Genomic DNA, 23,649 nt, shown 5'->3' with positions numbered 1-23,649 from the left:
GTTTCCAATACTCAGATCCATACGTGTAAGCCCAAACACCAGTCACCCTTTAAGCATATCTCAACTAACCGCTTCAAAATCAACATTTCAAAATTAGCGTGTCCTGCTCTTCATCTTCATCTTCAGCTTGAGCTTTGCTCCAATCATCAACATCATCATCAACATGTCTGATACATCTCAATCTTCAGATACTTTGAGAGATATAATCCTGTGGAGGAAGAAGAGGCAGTGTTTGCTGACTCTTTTGACAGCAACAGCAACATGGGTTTTACTCCAAGTCTACCAATTCAACTTCCTCACTCTGATTTCATACCTGGCCATATTCATTGTTGCTTCGTTGTTCCTTACAGGCAACTTGCTCAGGCTTCTTGGCAAGTAAGTGAGCTAAGCTCCCCTGAAGATCCCCTGCTCTTGTTCTTTTTATAATACTTGTGTTGTGTAACGAGTTTTGCATTTTAATTTGCTTTATTTTCAGAGAGCCTCCAGACTTGTCAAGAGTGGGAATTTCGGAGAAGTCGGCTTTGGAGATGGGCAATAACTTTCGAGCATGGGTTGAAGAGGGAATTCGATGGATGTTTTGGGTTGCTGCAGAGAGAGAGTGGTTTGTATTTGTTGGAACTGTCTCTGGTTTGTGGCTAGTCTCCCGTGTAGCAAGATCCGTCGATCTTCTTACCCTTCTATATATAGGTAATGACTAATAAAAAGGAAACTCACTTACCTAACTAATTTCATGTGTAGTCCGAATTCAGTCTGATAAGATAAGTTAAAAGACACAATAATATAAGTTAGTGTCACAAAATTTGTTCCTTTTTATGTTAACAAACATGTTAGTACGTGCTTTATTTGTAATAAATAATGAAATCATGATAGACTTGGAATAAATGGTACACAGAGAATGCGGAAAATTTGATGACCCTAGCAATACTAGTTTGTATATAATTTGGGTGGTTTTGCATGTAGGTATTGTCACGGGCATGACAGTTCCAGCAATGTATGTCAAGTACCAGGACAAGATAGAGAGGGGCGAGGAGAAGTTAAAGGCACAATTGAAAAGGTATTACGACACGTTTGATGAGAAGGTAGTGAAGAAGATACAGAACAAGGTGACAGTCGGGGAAGAGAAGGAGAAGAAGGTTGAGTAGCTGCTAATTATAATTTGCATGCCTTGCTTGGAAATTAATTGCATGTAAAATTTCTCGAGTAGGTATCTTGACCTTGTGAGCAAGCTTAGTTGTAAATTGTGAATCACTCATTGATCAAGCCCATGCCTTGATCTTGTGTATTCTATATATGGTATACCCGTGTAGTTATATTTCACGAAAAATAAATCAAACAAATAATGCTTCCTGTTTCCCATACGTCCAACTCCTCACACTCGTTTACCTTCTCTCATTCATAACCTCTGTGTAAATTGTAATTTCCAAATTTCCCCGTTACCCATTATTTCGATTTCTTGCACTACACTCAAGTTGGGAAGTGAAGGAGAAGGAGGAGGTTCAGTAGCTTGGAAAGTTTTCATGCATTTTACAATTTTCCTTTTCTCTTTTGGAGTCTTGACCTTGTCAGCAATTTAGCTGTATACAGAGCATGTAGTCAAATTTCTTCTAGATCAAGTCCTGGCTTTGATCTTGTCTTTTCCGTGTGGTATTAGACCAAGTCCATGCCGCTTGATCTTGTCTTTCCAATAATTATATGGTAAGTAATATCGAGCCTACCAAAAACACTCCTATAAATAACACAAGCATTGCTCCTTTATTTCTCAAACTAATTAATGCTGGTTCTTCTTTAAAAAAAAAGGTAGTAACTATGGAAAAAATCCTTATAGATGCTACTATAGGACGCGCATTAGAGGCGCTACTAGGAGCTGTTTCACAAGCAAGGGAGAGAGCACACATGTATGAGTCTATTCTTGCACAACTAGAATTCACAATTCAAACCATCACTCCAAAAATCAGTGAAATCGATCGTCTTTCTGAAGAAGATATCCCAGACGATGTCATTTACCGAATACGTCTACAGCTGATTCGAGGCAAGGAACTAGTAGATAAGTGCTCGAATGCAGGTTGCTGCAACTTATGGAAGAGCCAAAAGTACTACAAGAAGCTCCAAGAGTTGGATGACTCTCTTCGGAGGCTGATTACTGTTGATTTGCAAGTTAAGGTGGCACTGGATGTTATAAGGATTTCGACTGAGATGAAGGAATTGTGTAGGAGATGGGATCAAAAGAATCAAATGGATGTGCATGGGGATGGCAGGGGTTGGATTTTCAACGTAAGTGGAAGTAAAGTTTTGGGTAAGTTTTCTGGATTGAAGAGGCTTGTGCAGAAGTCTGCACCAAAGCGAATCCTTATGAATTTGGTTACATGTGGGGCTATCACAGAATAAATCTATAGCAGCTTCTGTCCCAAAAACTAGGGATTGAATATTGTGTAAAATTAGTGTTATGAATCTTTGATGTTGGTGTTAAAGTAATAAAATGATGCAAATCAAATCCCTTCAATGCAATTGGAGGGAACCAAAAGTCAAGGAGACCTTAGAAATTGCATTTTTTTCAATGGCCAACATGCTGTACTTTAACTATTGGAAGAACCCTATTAAAAAAGACAATTGGAATGTGATGTAACTAATCCATCTTAACTGAGTAACTTTTCAGTATGACAGTCACACCGTCACGTAGTGTTATCAATTCACTCATATTGTAACACGTGTATTTATTTATTTATAATTAATCATTTTCTTATGAAATAAGGTATCCAATACCTTATTTTCTTCTATCTTACTCGTTTGCAAATCAAATGAAAACTTGAATCTATGGTTTTGACACATATATATGTCACGAGAACTTAACAGGATGTTAAAAGGATTTTGGCTGAGATGAACGCCCTGTGTAGAGATGGGATCAAATGGATGTTCATCAAGGGTGAAGTAAAGTTCTGAGTACGGTTTCTGGATTGAAGAGTGCTTGTGCAGACTGTCCAGTCAGCACCAAAGCGAGTTCTTCTGATTCTGAATTTGGTTACATGTGGTTCTTTGTCAGATTAAACAGCAGCTGCTGTCCAAACTCAAAGACATTAGATTGAAAAATAACATAATTAATGTTCTATAATTACGAAATTACTATTTAGTTATTATTATTATTTTATTTGCACACCAGCAAAGGATTGATTGTGGAAACTAGTAGTAAGACAAGGTTCCTTATTCACTTAATATATATTATTAATATTGCCAGAAGTATCTTACTCCTTAGCAATACAGACGACCTGCTTACCAACATTGCGGCCATAGAAAATTCCAACAAGAGCAGATGAGGCATTCTCCAGCCCCTGAGCAATATCTTCAACATAGACCAGCTTCCCTTCCTGCAAGTATTTGATACATAACTCGACCAACTCTGGATAAACATGCCTGAAATCGGTTTCAGCAAACCCTTTCATCTCGATCCGCTTCATGATCAGGCTAAACATATTGTGTACACCCTCTGGTTTCTCAATATTGTATTGAGAAATCATGCCACAGAGTGCAATCCGGCCATGAACTTTCATGTGCAAGATAACTTCATCAAGCATGTGGCCACCCACATTGTCAAAGTAAATGTCAATGCCTTGCGGGAAGTACCTTCTTAATGCCGAACCCAAATCATACTCCTCTTTGTAGTTAAATGCTTCATCAAACCCCATCTTGTGCTTTAAGAGATCAACCTTCTCTTTAGTGCTGGCACTTCCAACAACATAGCAACCCATAAGTTTGGCAAATTGACCAACAAGTTGACCAACTCCTCCTGATGCAGAAGAAACATACACACAATCCCCTTCTTTGGGGTAGCATATTTTGTGAAATCCAGCATAAGCAGCAATTCCTGGCATGCCCAGAATGCCTGCATAGTATGAGAGGGGTACGTCGGTAAAAGAGATCTTGTTTAGGCTATCAGGGGTAGTGATCAAAGTGTACTCTTCCCATCCAATCATGCCCCAAACAAACTCACCTTCTTTGAAGCTTGGATGTGTGGACTCTATGACTTTGGACACGCCATATCCCACAAGGACAGAGCCAGAGGTGAACGACTGGACAATAGTCCCGGAATGGGAGATATGATCGGACATGCGGTGGCGCATGTAAGGATCACAGGAGAGGTATAGGTTCTTTAGAAGAACAGCAGATGATGTGGAACCATGGGAAAGGGTGCAACTGGTTGTAGAGGATCGCAATCCAAAGTCACTCTCTTTTGGGTACCCAGTTACATAGTGATTCAAGACAATCTGTTTGTTGGGAATGAGCTTCTTCATCATTGTCCTTTTCTCTTCATCTCCCTTGTTCATCTTTATTGTTTCTGGCTTCCTAATTTCCTCCTAAGATATGGAGGTATGCATGTGGGTGGGTAAAGCAAGTAAAGAGTAGGTGTAGCAAGTGGGTGGGTGAAGTGAAAGAAGGGTAATGCTAGGCTTATCACATTTTTATACCACATTGTGTACCACATATCTAATAGAGTTGGTGCCCACCAATACAATGGGGCCCATCTCTATTAGAGAGGTGGTACACAATGTGGTAGAAAAATGTGGTAAGCCTAACATTTTATGTGAAAGATTTAATGATAGAGTGTAATAAAGCATGGTATGTTCCTTTTGAGAACTTCTATGTAAAGTCAAGTCATGAGCATTTTCCTTCTGTGTTGTTTTTTGTTTGTTTGTTTTTATTTTACATGGCGGCAAAGCAAAATGTATATGGTAGAATATTTTAGAAAAAGTGACAAGTGAATGGCTAAAGTATGGCGGTGGAAGAAATCTCTAGAGCATGACTACAAACATGTGGTTGGGAGAAAGTGCCCAAGCCGGTGGACCAAGGCTAAGTCGGCAAACAATCACAATGAAATGTGGAGTGAACCAATAAACTCCCAAACCTATGTGGGAGCTACAAGCTACCCGACCCAAACTAAGTCATGCACGTGGGGGAGTCAACTAATAGAATCCCCAATCTATGTGGGAGCAAACAAGCTACCCAAATCTAAGCTAGTAAGCTAGCAACCTAAACTAGTTAATCAACTAAAGGTGGTGGGATTTAACCACTACAACTCCCAATCCATGAGGAAACTACACGTGAGCTACCCAACTTATGGAAGAAGCTTGAAGACAAGAGCTCAAGCTAGGGCCAAATAGCCCAAACTAATCTAAGCCAAGCGTGATGGCTGATCGGTTCATAATTGTATATTATTTCTTACCCTTCTAGCTTATGATTTGGTTATGTTTTTGAGTTAAACTTGTGCTTTTAATCCTTTTTGTGTTTATCTTTCAGTTAATTGAGCTTTAGGTAACAATGATGGCTTTGGAGAACATAATTCATGCAATTCAAGCATGTTAAGGCCTAATTTGGATGAATTGATGAAGAGCTTAAAGACAAATTCATTATGGCTACAGCCCCCTGCCAGTCCAGTTCCGTAGGTCATATTGCAAGCTTTGTTTCAGCAACCTACATAGCTCGGATGAGGCCACATTCTTCATGAAAGTTGCTCCAATTGGTGTGTACTATAACATATCCAAAATTCAGCCCCATTGGATAAATCTGGAGTCCGTTACCTAGCAAACACGGAACCATGCTCAGGATGGATCTTATCAGCGCGGAAAATGAGTTAGCAATTTGTTTCGGCCTTAACTTCTTCCTCCGACCTTGGATTGGCCCAAATAACATATGGCTGGAAAGAAGACATTCTGAACTTCAATTTAGAGTGCTTAAAGTCCTAATTTGATTAAGAGAAGCCCAAGTTGTAAGCCCTTGAAGTTGCTGGTCATGCTGACCTCAGCATGTGCTGGTTGGATGCTTGGTCATGGTGAGCTAGGTATGAGCTATCATTTCTGGTTGGAAGCTTGGTCATGGTGACATGAAGATGAGCTAGGGCTGCTGGTGGGATTTAGTGGTGAAGTGCATCAACCAATTCAAGATTTTCTAATACAAGTGCATCACCCATTTCAGATTTTCTAATACAAGTGCATCAACCATTTCAGATTTTATAATTCAAGTGTTGTATGCATTAGTCTTATTGAATTCTGATTTTCACTTCCCCTAGGCCTATAAATAGGGATGTTCTCTAAGCTTGTAATAACACCCCAAGGGGGGGGAGCTCTCAAACACTTCTCTAGAGCTCCCTTCCCTTCTCTCCCTCAAATTCTCTTAGTTTCCCTTTGTAGTTCTCAATTGTTGTAATAAGATCATTCTATTAAATTTTCTTTGTACTAAATATCAAACACTTTTCCTTTCTCTTCTTCTAATTCTCTAAAGCTTTCAAACACATGTTCTTCCAAAATCCACAAAGCTCTCAAAACACCTCTCTACTTTCTTCTCCAAATCCTCCAAGTTCTCAAACACTCTCTTCCAAATTCCCCATGTCTTAAACACATTCCCTTCCAAAATCCTCAAAGCTCTCAAACACATGTTCTTCCAAAATTCTCTAAAGTTCCCAAACACTTTCTTCTCCCTCCTCCAAGTTCTCAAACACTTCCTTTCTTCCTCAAAGTTCTCTTAGTTTCCTTAATGTTTTCTTAGTTGTAATTTATTTTTCTTTGTTATGTAAATTCTTTTCTTAAGTTTTCAAGTTGAATTAGTTTCCAAGTTTCAATTATGGTTTTTGTTCTTATTCATTATGCTTATAAGTTAATATGCTAGTTTGAATGATTGATCACCATTTAGGCTTGCATGTTAGCTATCTTGGTTTGAATTAAGAGTATACACCATGCTTTAATTCGAATTGAACTATGAATAGGAAGAGTATGTATGGACATTCGACAACAGGGATTAGATACATACTTGGTTGTTTAAAATGTTCTTCTATGCTTAATGGGTTCCTAATGCTTAATTTTAGGTTAGACAACAAATGATCAAATTAGGGAATTAGGAACACAAGGTTATGACCACACACCATGGCTTAATCATACTTTAGCTAGAATCAATCCATTAATCTAAATTGAACTTGGGAACTTATTTGCTTGAGTTATTTATTTCTTTCTTCCTTGTTTTATGTTCTTTGTTTTTGTTTCTATTTTGTGTAGGGAAACTAAATTGGATCATTCAATCACCAATCCCTGTGGAATCGACCTCGCACTTACATATGCTATACTACCAACGGTTCGTGCACTTGCGAGTATCACAAGTTGAGGATGCAGCTTAATCCATTTTGGTGGAGCTAAATCTACGCAACAATGGCCAATAAACCAATAAACTATGAAGAAGACCAATTAGCCTAACCATATGTACACTAAGTTATAACTATTCTCCTCCAATGTAATAAAATCACTTTGTCTCAACTATTGCTCTATTGTCTTAAACCCCTTCATCACATCACATAAATCAACAATGGTATCAGAGTGTCACAAACACTCATCACACACCTCCTAAAATTCCAACAGTTTTTCGTTCGTTACGTGAATACGAATTGCTCTAGAGTCCTTAAGAAAACTGTATATTTTCATACGTATTTAGTTCTTTCCTAAAAGTATTAGACCATGCAAGAGGGCCTAAGTACTTTTGCATTACAAGATTGATAGTATTGTCGTTTCAATAAATAACCATGTGAGTGGCCACAAATAACTTTAAATAAAGGGTAGAATAATGTACCGAGTCTCATAAACTATAAAGATATGCTTTGAATTTCATTGGTGATGTTTGATTGGCCATATGAGGACGCTTGATGTTGAAAGATGTAGCTGCAAACAATTCTCAAGTCTGAATGGGTATTGGTTCCATTCTTCTCATACGATCAAACAATGAAGCCTAATTGATGTTAATACGGCGATTTACCATTGAGGCCTCATTTAAAGCAGTCCCCAGCTATTTCCAAGACCTCATAGCAGACCGATAAACTCGGATTTCAATTTCTTTCTCCTAAGCTCAATCAATCCACCATATGTGATCTAGTCCTTTTGACTCAGAACAATACGAAGAAAATTCCCAGATCGCATTCTGTGGTAGGACTCAAATGCTTTACAGACGACTCGGTGATTCATATTACCAATAGTCTCGACATGAGCAGTTCCCATCCTCAAAACAATGGAACCGATTTGAATCCCGCACTATTATTTTTCTGTTAGCAATCTTAGAAATAAATTTAATTGCAGTATGGCAATCTACACATGTTCTTAAATTCTTAAAAACCTTGATTGGTGTTCCTGGTGGAGTAGAAATGATGCCAAACGCAACTGCAAGCTTCTCACTGTGGTAGGAGAGGTTCTGCTCTTTCTGCTCCTCCTCAACATCATGCAGCACAAAATTTGTGTCGGGGACATACCCTTCTTCCTTCATCCTCTTTGAAAGCTCATGCAAAAAGAAATGTATTTCATCATATCTCAGGTGGGACTTGTCTCCTACTAAGAAAACATGCACCTCTCTCTTGATCTCAATCCAACTCAAACCTGGTTTCTTTATTACCCCTCTTTCATCCATTGTTTTTCTGACCTTTGTTACTTCATCCCACATGCCACCAGTAGCATAAATGTTGGCTAGAGTAATATAAGTAGCAGGATTCTCAGGTTCTATCTCAAACAATGCTTCTGCAGCTCGCTTTGCCAGCTTGAGGTTTCCATGAATTCTACAACCACCAATTAAGGAAGCCCACAAGAAATTATCCGGCTTCATTGGCATTTTATCGATAAAATTCTCAGCTTCTTCAAATTTGCCAGCTCGAGCCAATAAATCAACTACACAGGCATAGTGATCAGCAGTATGTGCTAAACCATGTTTTGCCTTAATTGAATGGAAATATTCAAGTCCTTTTTCAACTAAGCCAGCATGAGTACAAGCGGAAAGAACACCTACAAAAGTAATGTGATCAGGCTTAGTACCTGATTTAAGTAACAATTCAAACAACTGAAGAGCCTCATAAGGTTGACCATTCTGAGCATATCCGACGATCAGGGAAGTCCATGAAACCACATCTGGATGGGGCATCCCTTTAAACACCTTATTTGCATTCACTGTGTTTCCACACTTCGAATACATATGAACAAGGGCACTTGATGCAAACGACAAGGGGTCAAATCCTATCCGTGTCATGTACCCATGAACTTGCTTGCCCAGGTTCTCAGCGGCATGATGAGCGCAGGCATTCAAAACCCCTGCAAAGGAGAAATCATTCGGCCTAATGCCCGACTTCATCAACTCCGAGAACAAAGCAAATCCCTCTTCCCTCTTCCCATCCTCAAAATATCTATCAATCATGGCTGTCCACGAAACAACGTCTCGATTCACCATCTTATCAAAAATGCGCTTAGCTTCCTCTATACTCCCACATTTTCCATACATATCTGACAAGGCACTCCAAACCACCTCATCATAGTCCAACCCAGTTCGCATTATATAACCATGAATCTCCTTCCCCAATCTTAAACTCTGGATGGCTGCAGACGCAGCTAGAGCACTAGACACGGTGAACTTATTAGACTTTGAATTCTCGTGCCTTTGCATAGTCCTATACAACTGCAAAGCCTCTTTAGGCCTTTCATGGCGAACATACCCTGATATCATTGCGGTCCAAGAAAAATTATCTTTCTCAGGCATTTCACCAAACAGTTTCCTAGCTTCACCAAGCTGCCCTACTTTGGCATACCCAGAAATCATAGTATTCCAAGAACACAAATCTCTCTCAGCCATTTCATCAAAAACCTTCTGGGCATCCACAAGACTCCCACATTTTGCATACAAATCAATTAAACGATTACAAATGAACAGCCCGGGCACGAACCCAGACACTTTTGTGTGGGCATGGACCAATTTGCCCTGCACAAGAGCTCGTTGTTGAAGACAAAGCTGCAACAGGGTCAAGTATATAGAAGCAGAGGGCCTATCTATTCGGTTGAGCAACTGAACCGCTTCTGCCAAGCGCTTTTGCTCGCAAAGAATGTCTATGGCTTCTTTGAATTTTCCGTCCTTGCACAAGCGGCTTATGAGGCCGTCTTTGGTGTTGGACTTGAAGAAAGTTTTCTCAATTAGAGGTTTGTTTAGTTGGGTTTGGGAAGATGATGAATGGGTTCTGTTAAAGCAACTCAGAGAAAAGGATCTGGAAATTTTGAGAGTCAAGGATTTCATGGCGGCCATGGTAGAAAGCAAAGTTTGATTCTTTGAAGATTTAAGACGACTTCAATTTTTTCGCGCCAAGGGAAAAACTTTTATGGGCCAAAGTTAATAAAATGGTCCAACTTTGGCTAATTGGGTCTCAGAAATTTTTGGGGCAAAGTTGATAAAATGGGTTGAAGTCTTTTCGTTGCAGTTTGGTTGTTGGGTAAATTTTTACTCATTTTTATTAATGTTTTTTTTACCAGAAAAGGCACTTCGTAGGTAGGTAGGTATGAAAGAAACCGAACATGAAGATATTGGGTCGGTTGACGCAACATCACTGTCTTCCAAAAAAAACAAAGCATGTGTTTCGTCATTCTTCCTCCTCCGTGTGTTTTGATTGAAGACTTGGAAGTGAGTCGTCTGTATGAAGGACAAGGAGTGGAGACTGGGTTTACGGCAGGAAGATTCTTTGCCGAAAGAGAGAAGAAACCGCGCATTAATTCGTAGCTACTGTTTTTGGTCAATGGAGTTTAAAAAAATAGATGCAGGGTGGCGGTGGTGGTGGTTCCATCCAATTTCTAGGTCTCATCTCATCAGGTTAAGGGATTCAACGTGAATGTTACTGTTTCAATTATATTATTGGTTACTTTGGTATTATTTAATAATATTAATATTAAGACATAAATTATATTATACCACTGCTGATTAGTTCAGATATTTTATTTAATCTTTGGCTTATCAATGCATTGTAGTTGTTAAAACTCTTGTCCTCAGCTTTCAATGGGATAACGATATTTTCTAGAAAGAGTAGGGTAGGAAGCTGCTTGAAGGCTAAGCATCATGTGCTTGGTCAGTCAATGGGGGGCAAAGTCAATGGATGGGGTGGTGGGAGAGGGGCTAACTCGGAAATTCTGAGCTTCCACTTGACGGAAGAATCAATTCTTCCTTATCTTGGGTATTTATCACCATTTACAAATCAAGAGAACATTGAGTTTTTCCATACCAACATTGAGTTTTTCATACCACTCTGTTCTCTTGTCTTCAACTTTAGATTGAAATTATACAATTTCAAGTTAGTTTTCGGGTTTTGGTGGCGTGGTGGGTTTTGTTGTAAAGAGTCTAGAATGGATCTTTTTGCCGGGGGTGCTGTAGGAACATTGTTCACTGTGCTGTATGAAGTTGTTAAGGATGTGAAGGACAAGACCACGATTTTTAAATCCCTCCTCGGAGATCTCAAATCCACGCTAGATTCTTTGAAACCGCTGATGGAAGATATAGAAAAGTATAACAATTTGATGGATCGTCCAAAGGAGGAACTAGAAAATTTCAAGGAAAAAATGAAGAATGGTGCTGTGCTTGTTCGCAAGTGCTCCACCGTTAGCCGGTGGAATACCTACAAAAAGTATAAATATGCCAAAAAGCTTCTTGATTTGGATCAATGTCTGAATAGACTGTTAATCATACTGAACGTTGGGGGAGTAAGGGATGGGAAGGAGACCTTGTATAGGGTAACGATCATTGAAGAGAAAATTGATAAATTACAAATAAAAGAAGAGCTTGTGTTGCCAAAACAATTGGACATTAAAGCTTGGTGTGCAGTACCTGAACTTCCACCTGTTATAGTTGGATTGGAGGAGCCTTTGAGGGATTTGAAGAAGAAGCTTCTTAAGGACGATGTGTCAATGCTTGTGCTGACTGCTTATGGAGGATCCGGGAAAACCACATTGGCAACAAAGTTCTGTCATGATAAGGAAGTCAAAGGTATGATTGCACTTCCTGTTTTATTTGTTCCCTCTATTGGTAAACAGTAACTATTAATTCTTGTATTGTATGTTTCTTTGTTTGCACAATGGTACACAGATTTATATGACAGCTTTCTTATATTGTATTTTGATAGATAAATTCAACAACAATATCTTCTTTGTCATTGTTTCAAAAAAGCCCAACTTAGACTTCGTAGAAGAAGTATATCAACGCATGAATTCAGAGGATGCAAGACAAAATCCTCTGTTGTTGGTCTTGGATGATGTTTGGTTAGGATCCGAATCTCTTCTTCAGAAATTTGATGAATTGAAAAGGCCAAATGACAAGATTTTGGTGACATCAAGATCTGAGTTTCCAGGATTTGGTACTCCGTATTTTCTACAATCATTGAATGATAAAGATTCAATGACTCTTTTTCATCATTCAGCATCTCTGGAAAACAGGAGCTCTAGTGTTCCAGAAGATCTTCTGAGAAAGGTGATTTCTTACTCTGCAATCTACGCCATATATGCTTATTTATGCCTCAAATATTAAAGGGGGAACAAAGTAGGGAAATAAATTTTTTTCGTCTTTTATGCGAAGTACCCATACACACAAATGAATGATCAGTTATGCCTATTTTGCTTGTGAAAACTAAAATAAGAATGAAGAAAAGTAGATACTAGGTAGTCATTTAACGCTCTTCTCATCTTCATGAAACCATTGAGTTGTTTTAAGAAACTTGAACATTCGGTCTGCAAGTCAGATAGTAATTCACTTCATTTGGAACAATTGAACTGCAGATAGTAGAGCGCTGTAACGGATTTCCGCTTGCCATTACAGTGACCGGAAACTCACTTCGCGGACGAGCTATAGAGTTCTGGCGTAAAAGACTCGGAGACTGGTCTAAAAGTTCTATTCTTGATATTGAGACTGTGTTGCTTCTTCGCCTTCAAAGTAGCATAGATGCCTTGGATGAAGAAGATGCTATCATCAAAGAATGTTTCATGGACCTTGGTTCATTTCCTGAAGACCAAAGAATCCCTGCTGCTGCCGTCATTGATATGTGGGCAGAGTTATATGAGCTAGATGAAGACTTTCTGTCCATTGCAAACCTCCGCGAGCTCACCACTAGAAGTCTGGCAAATCTTGTGATCACCAGGTATGCAGGGGTTCTATATCTTTTATGTATAGTATTCTCATTCAAATTTCCATATTCACATGAACAATTGCTAACCTTAATTTACAATTGCAATCTGTATGCTGAAGAAATATCTTTTAAGCGACTAATCTTTTATTTCCAGGAAGGAGAATATGGAGATGGTGGATGACTACTACGTTGAACACTTCGTTACCCAGCATGATATACTTAGAGAGCTGGCTGTCTATAACGCGAAACTAGACCCAATAGAACAGAGAAAAAGACTGATTGTAGACATAAGTGGAGACAATGAACCCAAGTGGTTGACAGAACAGAAGTCTCAACCCATCAAGGCTCGCCTCTTATCTATCTCCTCTGGTTGTTCCATCTCTCTCGCTCTCTTTTTTTTAGAAAATTCAGATGTATGAAATCATGCACACATGCACATGTACCCGCCCGCACTCATGACAAGCACACAAACTAAGATTTGAGTAGAACTTTCATTTAATTTCCCTCCACAGCTCATTTCTTGTAGCATATTTTTTGCAGATGGAGTGTTTTCAACAAAATGGCAGAGCATTCAACTACCAGAGGTTGAGGTCCTAGTTTTGAATATTCAGACAAAGAACTATGCCTTGCCTCAATTTGTGGAGAAAATTGACAAATTGAAAGTTCTAATAGTCACAAATTACGGTTCATTACCTGCTGAATTGAGTAATTTTGAGCTACTGGGTTCATTATCAAATTTGAAGAGAATCAGATTGGAGCGCATTTCGATTCCTTCCATAACCAAGAACCCCATAAAATTTCGGAGTCTAAAGAAAATATCTTTATTCATGTGTAACATCGGTCAAGCTTTGAGCAATTGTTCAGTCAAAATTTCGGATGCATTCCCAAATTTAGAGGAAATGAATATTGACTATTGCCATGATTTGGTGGAATTGCCAAACGAGGTCTGTGATCTTATTCATTTAAAGAAGCTCAGCATCACAAACTGCCATAATCTACATGCCTTGCCTGAACGGATTGGGAAGCTGGCCAATTTACAAGCGTTGAGGCTAAGGTCCTGTACAGACTTGGTAAAACTTCCAGGCTCGATAAAGAACCTTAAAAAGTTAGACTTTCTTGACATATCTGATTGCTTCAGCATTAGGGAGTTGCCTGAAGACATTGGTGAAATAAGCAATTTAAGAAATATCAACATGAGACAGTGCTCAAGATTGCAAGAGTTGCCTCTATCCGTTTTTTATCTCGAGCAGTTAAAGGAAGTGATATGTGATGAAGAGACAGGAAGTCTGTGGGAGCCCTTCTTGAACCGTCTCAGAAGCACACGCATAATGGTGGCCAAAGAAAATATCAACCTGAATTGGCTCCACTAGCTTCAATTTTGAGACCTGTCTTTTTCTTACAGAATGTTGGAGCAACTTCTTAATTTTCCTCTCGTGGTTGGAATTTTCTTGTTTGTTTTCTTGATGTTCTTTCAGAACAAGATGAAAATGTGTTTACTGCAAATTGTATTTGAAAGGTCTTCTGTTTTGTGAAATGCAATGAGTGTATGAGAATTTGTATTTACCAGTTTTTGCTTGTGAATTATTGCATCTTTCGTTTGGTTGCTTCAAACAGTTTATCTTATGCCTTTATCGTTTTTCTTCAAACTTGTCACATTCATTAATGAAAAACAATCTGACAGAAGTAGTACTTTGTTAAGGCTTTAATTATGATTTGTTGATGGTTAAATTTTGTGTAAATTCTTCAAGTGTTATGTAGGTTGCTTTGTTAAGGCTTTTGGAAGAATGGATGCATCAGCTTTTTTTGGAAGGATATTTATTATCTTTATGTGTATTTTTGTCATGGGTTGTAATATTTCATAAGTATAATTTGGATTTCTTGCTTTATTTGTGTGTGTGTGTGTGTGTGTTTTTTTTTATTTTTTGGTAATGGTTTGTAAGACGTTATATTTCCTTTCCTTGGTTAGTTGATGATTGTGTGAATATGAGATTGATTTAATTGTTTAGAAACTTAGATTGGTTGATAATTGTGTGAATGTGGAATTGATTTAGTTGTTTAGAAACTTAGATTAGAATGATGTATTTTTACGGGTTATACTTAAATTTGCATGATTTCAAGATTTGAAAGAGAAGAAAAAAGTGATTTGGGCCTGTTAATAAACTTACTAGGTTTTGGCAATTTGACAAAAAAAGAAAGGGGTTTTGGCTCAAAGTAAATATGATTTAGGCTTTTGAAAAATGGTAAAATTGGGCTCAAGCCCAAACCGATCAAACTGCAGAATCGACTAGAAAACTATTACCCAATTGTGGTTCAGCCCAGTTTTGAGTTTCAACTTGGATTAGACCCAACCCAAGAACCGTGCCCAGCCCTAAGAAGTACAATTTTGGGTTGGCCGCTACCTGCATTGTGGTGGGTGGATAGGGGGGTTATTTTTCAGACCGTGGAATTTTCCTAGAAACGTTGGTGCAATTTCCCGGTTAAGTTGTAATTAAGTCTCCTAATAGAGTCAATCATATTTGAAATCCTCTTTTATCTTATCTTGCATGATTGCCAACAAAGAAAGAGAAAACTTTGTATTGCCAGCTTTTTTTTTTTTTGATGAAATTTATTGCCAGCTTTTGAGTCTCTGGTTTACTGTGCTTCTTGGCTTCCAAATTTAAGAGTGTCTCACTTTACCTTATTTCCCAATCTACCAAGATGCTGTTTTGTGCTCCTGTCTTAAAGTTGAGATGAAACTCAAACAAGTTTTCTGATTTTGGTGTTGAGTTTTGTTGCTAAGGATCAACAATGGGAGGAGCAGGGGAGCTTATTGGAGGGGCTGTTCTAGGAACACTATTTAGTGAGCTGTATGAAGGCCTTGAGAAGCTGATCATCAAGAATTTCAAATATAAAGACATCCTCAACGACTTCAAGTCAAGGTTAGACTCTTTAAAGCCAGTGATCGACCAGATAGAAGAATACAACACGGCAATGGATCGCCCAGAGCAGGAACTGAAAGACCTAAAAGAAGTGATGAAGAAGGGGATAGAGCTCGTCGGCAAGTGCTTTGAGGTTCGTGAGTGGCACATCTACAAAAAGTACAAATATGCCAACAAACTTCTTCAGTTGGATAAATCTCTCCAAGCACTTCTACAGGGACTGCATGTGCAGGGCATAAGGGATGTGAAGGAGAGCTCGGTTTCGTTGAGGAACATAGAGAAGGTGGTCAGCCGAATTGAATCAAGTTTGGTGTTACAAAATCAAGCTGAGACTGAAGTTTGGGGTGCAGCACCTGAACTTCCGGCGCTTGTAGTTGGGTTGGATTTTCCTTTGAAGGAGTTGAAGAGGAAGCTTCTTAATCTTAAAGATGGGGTGTCAATGCTTGTTCTGACTGCTCCTGGAGGATGTGGCAAGACCACTTTGGCAACAACATTTTGTCAAGATCAGGAAGTCGAAGGTATCTTTAATTCCTTTTCAATTGTGAACTTTGATCAAGAGTTGGTTTTATAGAAACATTTCTTGCTCTTTCTTCGCATATATACTAGGGCTGCAATTGTGAATGTTTCATCTTTGTAAATGGCAGCATTCTTATATTATATATGTTTTCTTTGGATAGATATATTCAGGGACAATATCTTCTTTGTCACGGTTTCGAAAAACCCCAACTTGGAATATATTGTACAAGAACTTCTTCAACGGACGGGTTCCACGCCACCTACTCTCGGAAACGAGGCAAGTACAGTAAAGTGGCTGCACCATTTTCTCAAGGAACGAGGACAAAATCCTTTACTGTTGGTCCTGGATGATGTTTGGTCTGGATCAGAATCCCTTCTGGAGAAGTTTGATCAAGTTAAAATGCCAAATTATAAGCTTTTGGTGACATCAAGGTCTGAATTTCCGAGATTTGGCTCTTCATATCATTTAAAGTCATTGGATTATGACAATGCAATGAAACTTTTTCATCATTATGCATCTTTGGGAGATAAGAGCTCTCATATTCCACAAGATCTTTCAAGACAGGTACTTTTTAGTTGCAATGCACTATATATATATATATATATATATATATATATATATATATATATATATATATGCTTATTCATGCCTTACAAGAGGAGGAAAATAAATTATGTTCGGTTTTTACACAAAGCATCCATACAGACGAGTGAACACATCCATTTCACCATATCAAGTTGAGTAATCATGCATTTCAGCTTACTTGTGAAGTACAACTAAAATTAAAATAATGAAGCTTAGATAGTTATTTAATCATTTTCTCATCTTCAAGAAACCATTGAGACGATTTTCAGAGACTTGAATTTGGGTATGCGAGTCAAAAGGTAATTGATTTAATTCTTGAAAATTGAACTGCAGATAGTAGAGCGTTGTAAGGGATTTCCACTTGCCATTAAAGTGCTTGGGGGATCACTTTGCGCACAGCCTATAGAGATCTGGACACAGAGACTAATTGAATGGTCCAGAGGTTCTACTGTTCATGATTCAGATGCTGAGTTGCTTCTTTGTCTCCAAAGCAGCTTCGAAGCATTGGATAAAGAAATGGCTATTATTAAGGAATGTTTCTTAGACCTGGGTTTGTTTCCCGAAGACCAAAGAATCCCTGCTGCTGCCCTCATTGATATATGGACAGAGTTATATGATCTAGATGAAGATGCAGAGTGCATTGCAAACCTCTACAAGCTCTCCTATCGAAGTCTCGCTAATCTTGTAGTCGCAAGGTGTTCATGCTTCTGTCTTTCTCTTGTATGATATTTTCGCTCTATATTTTTCTATTCATGTACTAGTTGCTGCTGATAACTTGTTATTGCAATATGTTTTCTGAAGAAATCTCTTGTAAGTAACTTAGTTTTGATCATCACCAGGAAGGAAAAGGTGGAGAAGGTGGAGAAGGTGGAGAAGGAGGAGAAGAAGGAGAAGGTGGAGAAGAAGGAGGGGAATCAGTACTACAGTGAACACTTTGTTACCCAACATGATATTCTTAGAGAGCTGGCTATCTACTACTCAAAACAAGAACCAGTAGAACAGAGAACAAGGCTGATTATTGACATATGTGGTAACAAACTTCCCAGGTGGTGGAGAGAACAGAAGCATCAACTGATGAAGGCCCGCCTATTATCTATCTCAACAACTGGTTGTCCCATCTGTCTCTTTAGCAACTACACATATACATGCTTGCACTAGGCATACACACATTAAGTCTGTATAGTACTTCCATATTAGTTTCACCTCACACTCACATCAATTAGCACGTTGTTACTTTGCAGACGGACTGTTTCCAAAAAAAGTGCACAACATGCAAGTACCAGACATTGAGGTTCTAGTCTTGAATTTCCGGACAAACAACTATGCCTTACCCGAATCTGTGGAGAACATGGATAAATTGAAGGCTTTAATAGTCACAAATTATGGTTTCTTACCTGCTGAGTTAAGCAACTTTCAACTTCTGAGTTTGATATCGAATTTAAAGAGAATCAGATTAGAACGCATCTCAGTTCTTTCCATAACCAAGAACCCCATAGAATTGAAGAGTCTGCAGAAGATATCCTTGTTCATGTGTAATATCGGTCAAGCTTTCAGCAACTGCTCCATCCCAATCTCATCAGCATTCCCGAATCTAGAGGAAATGAACATTGACTATTGCGATGATCTGGTGGAATTGCCTGCCGACCTCTGTGATCTTATTCGACTAAAGAAGCTCAGCATCACTAACTGTCATAAGCTATCTGCCTTGCCTGAAGAGATTGGGAAGCTGGTCAACTTAGAAGTGTTGAGGCTAAGGTGCTGCACAGACTTGGTAAAACTTCCAGGCTCCATTAAGTACCTCACTAGGTTACACTTTCTTGACATATATAAATGTTTCAGCATTAAGGAATTGCCTGAAAAGATTGGTGAATTGAGTGGTTTAGAAACAATCAACATGGGACAATGCTCAAGATTGCAAGAGTTGCCTGTATCAGTTTTGAATCTTGGGAAGTTACAAGAAGTGATATGCGATGAAGAGACAGAAATATTATGGGGGGAACCTTTCAAATCCCATCTCACAAAGATAAAGATATCGGTGGTAAAAGAAGACTACACCCTGAATTGGCTCCACAATCTTTGAGAGCTGACTGTCCTTAATAAACGTATGTTGGGGCAATGTCTGTGTGATTTGTGTTTCAATTTTTCATTTTCCTAGTTTTCTTCTCTTTAATTTCTTATGAGGAAAGACAGAGGAGGGTAGGGGCTACCCTTCCTTGTGCGAAAGAAGTATACAGTAAAGAAGACAATAGTCTACCATTCTTCTTGGAAAAAATTAAAAGCTGTAAACTCCAATTTAGTCGCAATGCTAAAATATTAATTGAATCCACCTAATATGTGCTTCAAATTGCTAAGTTTGTTTCGTTTATGATTTTGGCTTTGACTTTCAAGTATAAAATTAGACGGAAAGAAAGAAATAAAAATAATAATTGATTCGTTTGTTTTGACTTTCAAGTATAAAATTAGAGGTTTTCTATTTAAACCCCTACACCTCTTTTTGTTCACTCAATAGAACAAAGAGAAGTGTGGGGTTTAAATAGTAAAAACTCTAAAATTATTGTGTTATCATTTCACAATTAGATAATTTAGATTTGAGAAGTGTGTAAATACAAATTTTAGAAAATGAAAATTGACCTAAACCATTATAATAAAAAAAAGGTTTGAGTTTAGGCATAAAGTAACGGCACCACTTCATGATTGATGATTGGTTAGTTCGCGCGTGGCCTACTATGTAAATTTCTGCATCTGGTTATAAGTTTGTTTGATTACTTTACCGTTTGTCTTTATGTCTTTGTCTTTTTTCTTTAAACTTGTCCTCACAAAAGTACAATTTCTGGTTGGCCACTACCTGCAATTTCTGGGAGGTTAGTTTTCTCACCATGAAAGTTTCCTAGAAACGTTGACCCAATTGCCCGTTGATCTCAACCAGTCAATAGAAATTTCCACCGAGCTTCGCAGATCAGTAACATCATTTCTGAAATTCTTCTTTATCTTATCTTGCATATAAGCCAATAAAGAAAGAGAAAGCTGAGCTCTGTATTTCCTGCTTTTGAGTCTCTGGTTTACTCTGTTTCTTGGGCTCTGAACTCATTGGCTTCCAAGTTTAGAGGTAACTTAAAAAAGTTGTCTGATTTTGGTGTTGGGTTTTGTTGCTAAGGATCAAGAATGGGAGGACCAGATTTTGGAGGGGCTGGTCTAGGAGCACTGTTTAATATGTTGTATGATGGCCTCAAGGAGCTGATCGGCAAGAATGTCATATATAAACCCCTCCTCAAAGCCATCAAATCAAGGTTAGACTGCTTACACCCATTGATCAAAGATATAGAACAACACAACAAGGATTTGGATCTCCCAGATAAGGAACTAGAAAATCTGAAAGTAGAGATGGCGAAGGGCATAGAGCTGGTCCACAAGTGCTCAAAGATTCGTGCGTGGAACATCTATAAAAAGTACAAATATGCCAACAAACTTCTTGATTGGAACGAATCTCTTCAAGGGCTTTTAGATATGCTGAATGTGCAGGGCATAAGGGATGTGAAGGGGAGCTCGGTTTCGGTGAGGAACATAGAGAAGGTGGTCAGCCGAATTGAATCAAGTTTGGTGTTACAATATCAAGCTGAGACTGAAGTTTGGGGTGCAGCACCTGAACTTCCGGCGCTTGTAGTTGGGTTGGATTTTCCTTTGAAGGAGTTGAAGAGGAAGCTTCTTAATCTTAAAGATGGGGTGTCAATGCTTGTTCTGACTGCTCCTGGAGGATGTGGCAAGACCACTTTGGCAACAGCATTTTGTCAAGATCAGGAAGTCAAAGGTATCTTTTATTCCTTTTCAATTGTGAGCTTTGATCAAGAGTTGGCCTTATATACACATATTTGCTAGGAACATGTTTTCTTGAGAAAATTGCCACACACATTTCTTACTTTTTGGATATACTAGGTCTGCAATTATATGTGTTTAATCTTTGTACAACCATAGACAGATTTGAAAGAGACCTTAATGACAGCATTCCTGTATTTTCTTTGGATAGATACATTCGGGGACAATATCTTCTTTGTCACTGTTTCAAGCAACCCCAACTTGGAACGTATTGTTCAAGAACTTCATCAACGCAGGGGTTCCAAAGTACCTACTGTTGGAAACGAAGTAAATACAGTTAAGTGGCTGCACCATTTTCTCAAGGAACAAGGACAAAATCCTTTACTGTTGGTCCTGGATGATGTTTGGTCTGGATCAGAATCTCTTCTGGAGAAGTTTGATCAATTTAAAATGCCAAATTACAAGCTTTTGGTGACATCAAGGTCTGAGTTTCGGGGATTTGGCTCTCCATATTCTTTACAGTCATTGGATTATCACAATGCAATGAAACTTTTTCATCATTCAGCATCCTTGGGAGATAAGAGCTCTCATATTCCACAAGATCTTTCAAGACAGGTACTTTTTAGTTGCAATGCACATTTTTAGCTATTTACAAATTTTCCCATCTTCATGAAATCATTGAGATGATTTTCAGAGACCTGAATTTTGGTATGTGACTTCATTTTCGAAAATTGAACTGCAGATGGTAGAGCGTTGTAAGGGATTTCCACTTGCCATTAAAGTGCTTGGGAGATCACTTTGCGGGGAGCCTATAGAGATCTGGAAAAAGAGAGTAATTGAATGGTCTAGAGGTTCTACTGTTCATGATTCAGAGGCTGAGTTGCTTCTTTGTCTCCAAAGCAGCTTAGAAGCTTTGGATAAAGAAATGGCTATCATAAAGGAATGTTTCTTAGACCTGGGTTCATTTCCTGAAGACCAAAGAATCCCTGCTGCTGCACTCATTGATATATGGGAAGAGTTATATGATCTAGATGAAGACACAGAGTGCATTGCAAACCTCTACGAGCTCACCAAGCGAAGTCTCGCTAATCTTGTAGTCACAAGGTGTGCCTGCTTCTATTTTTCTCTTATATGATATTTTCACTCTATTTTTCCTATTCACCACTAGTTGCTGCTGCCAATATCTTGTTATTGCAATATGTTATCTGAAGAAATCTCTTTTAAGTAACTTAGTTTTGATCATCACTAGGAAGGAAAAGGTGGAGGGGGATGAGTACTACAGTGAATACTTTGTTACCCAACATGATATTCTTAGAGAGCTAGCTATCTACTACTCAAAACTAGAACCAGCAGCAGAACAGAGAACAAGACTGATTATAGACATATGTGGAAACAAACTTCCCAAGTGGTGGAGAGAACAGAAGCATCAATTGATGAAGGCTCGCCTGTTATCTATCTCAACTGGTTATCCCATCTCTCTCTTTAGCAATTACGCATACATGCAGACATTAAGTCTTTTTAGTAGTTTCGTATTAATTTCATCCCACACTCACATCAATTAGCATGTTGTTACTTTGCAGACGGTGTATTTTCAGGAAAATGGCACAACATGCAAGTACCAGAAGTTGAGGTTCTAGTCTTGAATTTCCAGACAGAGAACTATGCCTTACCCGAATCTGTGGAGAACATGGATAAATTGAAGGCTTTAATAGTCACAAATTATGGTTTCTTACCAGCTGAGTTAAGTAACTTTCAACTTTTGAGCTCGTTATTGAATTTGAAGAGAATCAGATTAGAACGCATCTCAATTCTTTCCATAACCAAGAACCCCATAGAATTGAAGAGTCTGCAGAAGATATCCTTGTACATGTGCAATATCGGTCAAGCTTTCAGCAACTGCTCCATCCCAATCTCATCAGCATTCCCGAATATAGAGGAAATGAACATTGACTATTGCCATGATTTGGTGGAATTGCCTGCCGAGCTCTGTGGTCTTAGTCAACTAAAGAAGCTCAGTGTCACCAATTGTCATAAGCTATCTGCCTTGCCTGAAGGGATTGGAAAGTTGACCAAGTTAGAAGTGTTGAGGCTAAAATCCTGTACAGACCTAGTAAAACTTCCAGGCTCGATGAAGAACCTCAAAAAGTTAGACTTTCTTGACATATCTGATTGCTTCAGCATTAGGGAGTTGCCTGAAGACATTGGTGACATAAGCAATTTAAGAAAGATCAACATGAGACAGTGCTCAAGGTTGGAAGAGTTACCTCTATCTGTTTTGGATCTTGAGCAGTTAAGGGAAGTGATCTGTGATGAAGAGACAAAATATTTATGGGAATCTTTCTCGTCTCACCTAAAAAACGTAAGCATAGTTGTGGCCAAAGAAAATATCAATCTTAATTGGCTCCACCACACTCAAACGTAAGCATGAGACAGTGCTCAAGGTTGTGTGATTTGTTTTTCATTATTTTCCTATTTTCCCTGTCTTTTTTTTTTTCAATGTTTTCCTTCTGTTTTTGTAAATAGAATGAGATATTGCAGGTAAAATCAATGTAATAAACCAACTGTGCAATACTTTGACACTTTCCTTTTTTAATCCTAATTTCAGATGCATTGTCAAATTTAGAGAAATTGAATATTGAGCACTGCGATGAATTGGTCTCAAACTATGTTCTTCATCAAATAAAGTTTGATTTGTCTTGTTCAAAATTATCCCTAAAATAATCTTCTTCTAGATATATACTTGATCAACTTAGAATTGAACTGTTCTTGTTCAAGCACGTAATAGTTGAAACAAGAAAGAACATAATCAAATAACTTTTCTTGCTCCAAATGTAATCCAAATAAATGGTTAATCATTTTATTAGTCCCTAAACTTAGACCTAACTTGCATT

At 38.4% G+C, this 23,649-nt stretch overlaps 7 protein-coding genes across 7 annotated transcripts; 5 read left to right on the top strand and 2 right to left on the bottom strand.

The window, feature by feature from the left end:
* Window positions 1–80: 80 nt before the first annotated feature.
* On the top strand, window positions 81–1,352 carry RTNLB13 (Reticulan like protein B13). The gene is made up of 3 exons (XM_021953749.2): window positions 81–375; window positions 476–687; window positions 961–1,352. The coding sequence occupies exons 1-3, from the start codon at window positions 164–166 to the stop codon at window positions 1,140–1,142; spliced, it is 606 nt and encodes a 201-aa protein (XP_021809441.1). The 5' UTR covers window positions 81–163; the 3' UTR covers window positions 1,143–1,352.
* A 454-nt stretch (window positions 1,353–1,806) lies between these two features.
* On the top strand, window positions 1,807–2,385 carry LOC110752930 (RPW8-like protein 3). The gene has a single exon (XM_021953694.2). It carries the CDS (start codon window positions 1,807–1,809, stop codon window positions 2,383–2,385), a length of 579 nt encoding a protein of 192 aa, XP_021809386.1.
* Window positions 2,386–3,195: 810 nt separating this feature from the next.
* LOC110753019 (2-alkenal reductase (NADP(+)-dependent)-like) lies at window positions 3,196–4,452 on the bottom strand. Its single transcript, XM_088255899.1, has one exon. It carries the CDS (start codon window positions 4,314–4,316, stop codon window positions 3,237–3,239), a length of 1,080 nt encoding a protein of 359 aa, XP_088112025.1. The 5' UTR covers window positions 4,317–4,452; the 3' UTR covers window positions 3,196–3,236.
* Window positions 4,453–7,423: 2,971 nt separating this feature from the next.
* Window positions 7,424–10,323, bottom strand: LOC110752960 (Pentatricopeptide repeat (PPR) superfamily protein). Its single transcript, XM_021953744.2, has one exon. The coding sequence runs from the start codon at window positions 10,072–10,074 to the stop codon at window positions 7,990–7,992; it is 2,085 nt and encodes a 694-aa protein (XP_021809436.2). The 5' UTR covers window positions 10,075–10,323; the 3' UTR covers window positions 7,424–7,989.
* Window positions 10,324–10,432: 109 nt separating this feature from the next.
* LOC110752967 (putative disease resistance protein At5g66900) lies at window positions 10,433–14,491 on the top strand. The gene is made up of 5 exons (XM_021953748.2): window positions 10,433–11,796; window positions 11,933–12,276; window positions 12,582–12,940; window positions 13,083–13,297; window positions 13,469–14,491. The coding sequence occupies exons 1-5, from the start codon at window positions 10,893–10,895 to the stop codon at window positions 14,296–14,298; spliced, it is 2,652 nt and encodes an 883-aa protein (XP_021809440.2). The 5' UTR covers window positions 10,433–10,892; the 3' UTR covers window positions 14,299–14,491.
* Window positions 14,492–15,487: 996 nt separating this feature from the next.
* On the top strand, window positions 15,488–19,279 carry LOC148293331 (putative disease resistance protein At5g66900). Its single transcript, XM_088244870.1, has 5 exons — window positions 15,488–16,364; window positions 16,524–16,927; window positions 17,282–17,643; window positions 17,788–18,056; window positions 18,190–19,279. Exons 1-5 carry the CDS (start codon window positions 15,716–15,718, stop codon window positions 19,026–19,028), a joined length of 2,523 nt encoding a protein of 840 aa, XP_088100996.1. The 5' UTR covers window positions 15,488–15,715; the 3' UTR covers window positions 19,029–19,279.
* A 481-nt stretch (window positions 19,280–19,760) lies between these two features.
* On the top strand, window positions 19,761–23,376 carry LOC110753008 (putative disease resistance protein At5g66900). Its single transcript, XM_021953800.2, has 5 exons — window positions 19,761–20,753; window positions 20,970–21,373; window positions 21,501–21,862; window positions 22,008–22,222; window positions 22,339–23,376. Exons 1-5 carry the CDS (start codon window positions 20,111–20,113, stop codon window positions 23,178–23,180), a joined length of 2,466 nt encoding a protein of 821 aa, XP_021809492.2. The 5' UTR covers window positions 19,761–20,110; the 3' UTR covers window positions 23,181–23,376.
* Window positions 23,377–23,649: the final 273 nt, after the last annotated feature.

This window comes from Prunus avium, chromosome 7 (genome assembly GCF_965620075.1).
Source record: "Prunus avium chromosome 7, drPruAviu1.hap1.1, whole genome shotgun sequence".
Lineage (NCBI taxonomy): Eukaryota > Viridiplantae > Streptophyta > Magnoliopsida > Rosales > Rosaceae > Prunus > Prunus avium.
The sequence above is the reverse complement of the archived record's forward strand: the minus strand, read 5'-3'. Positions and strand labels throughout refer to the sequence as shown.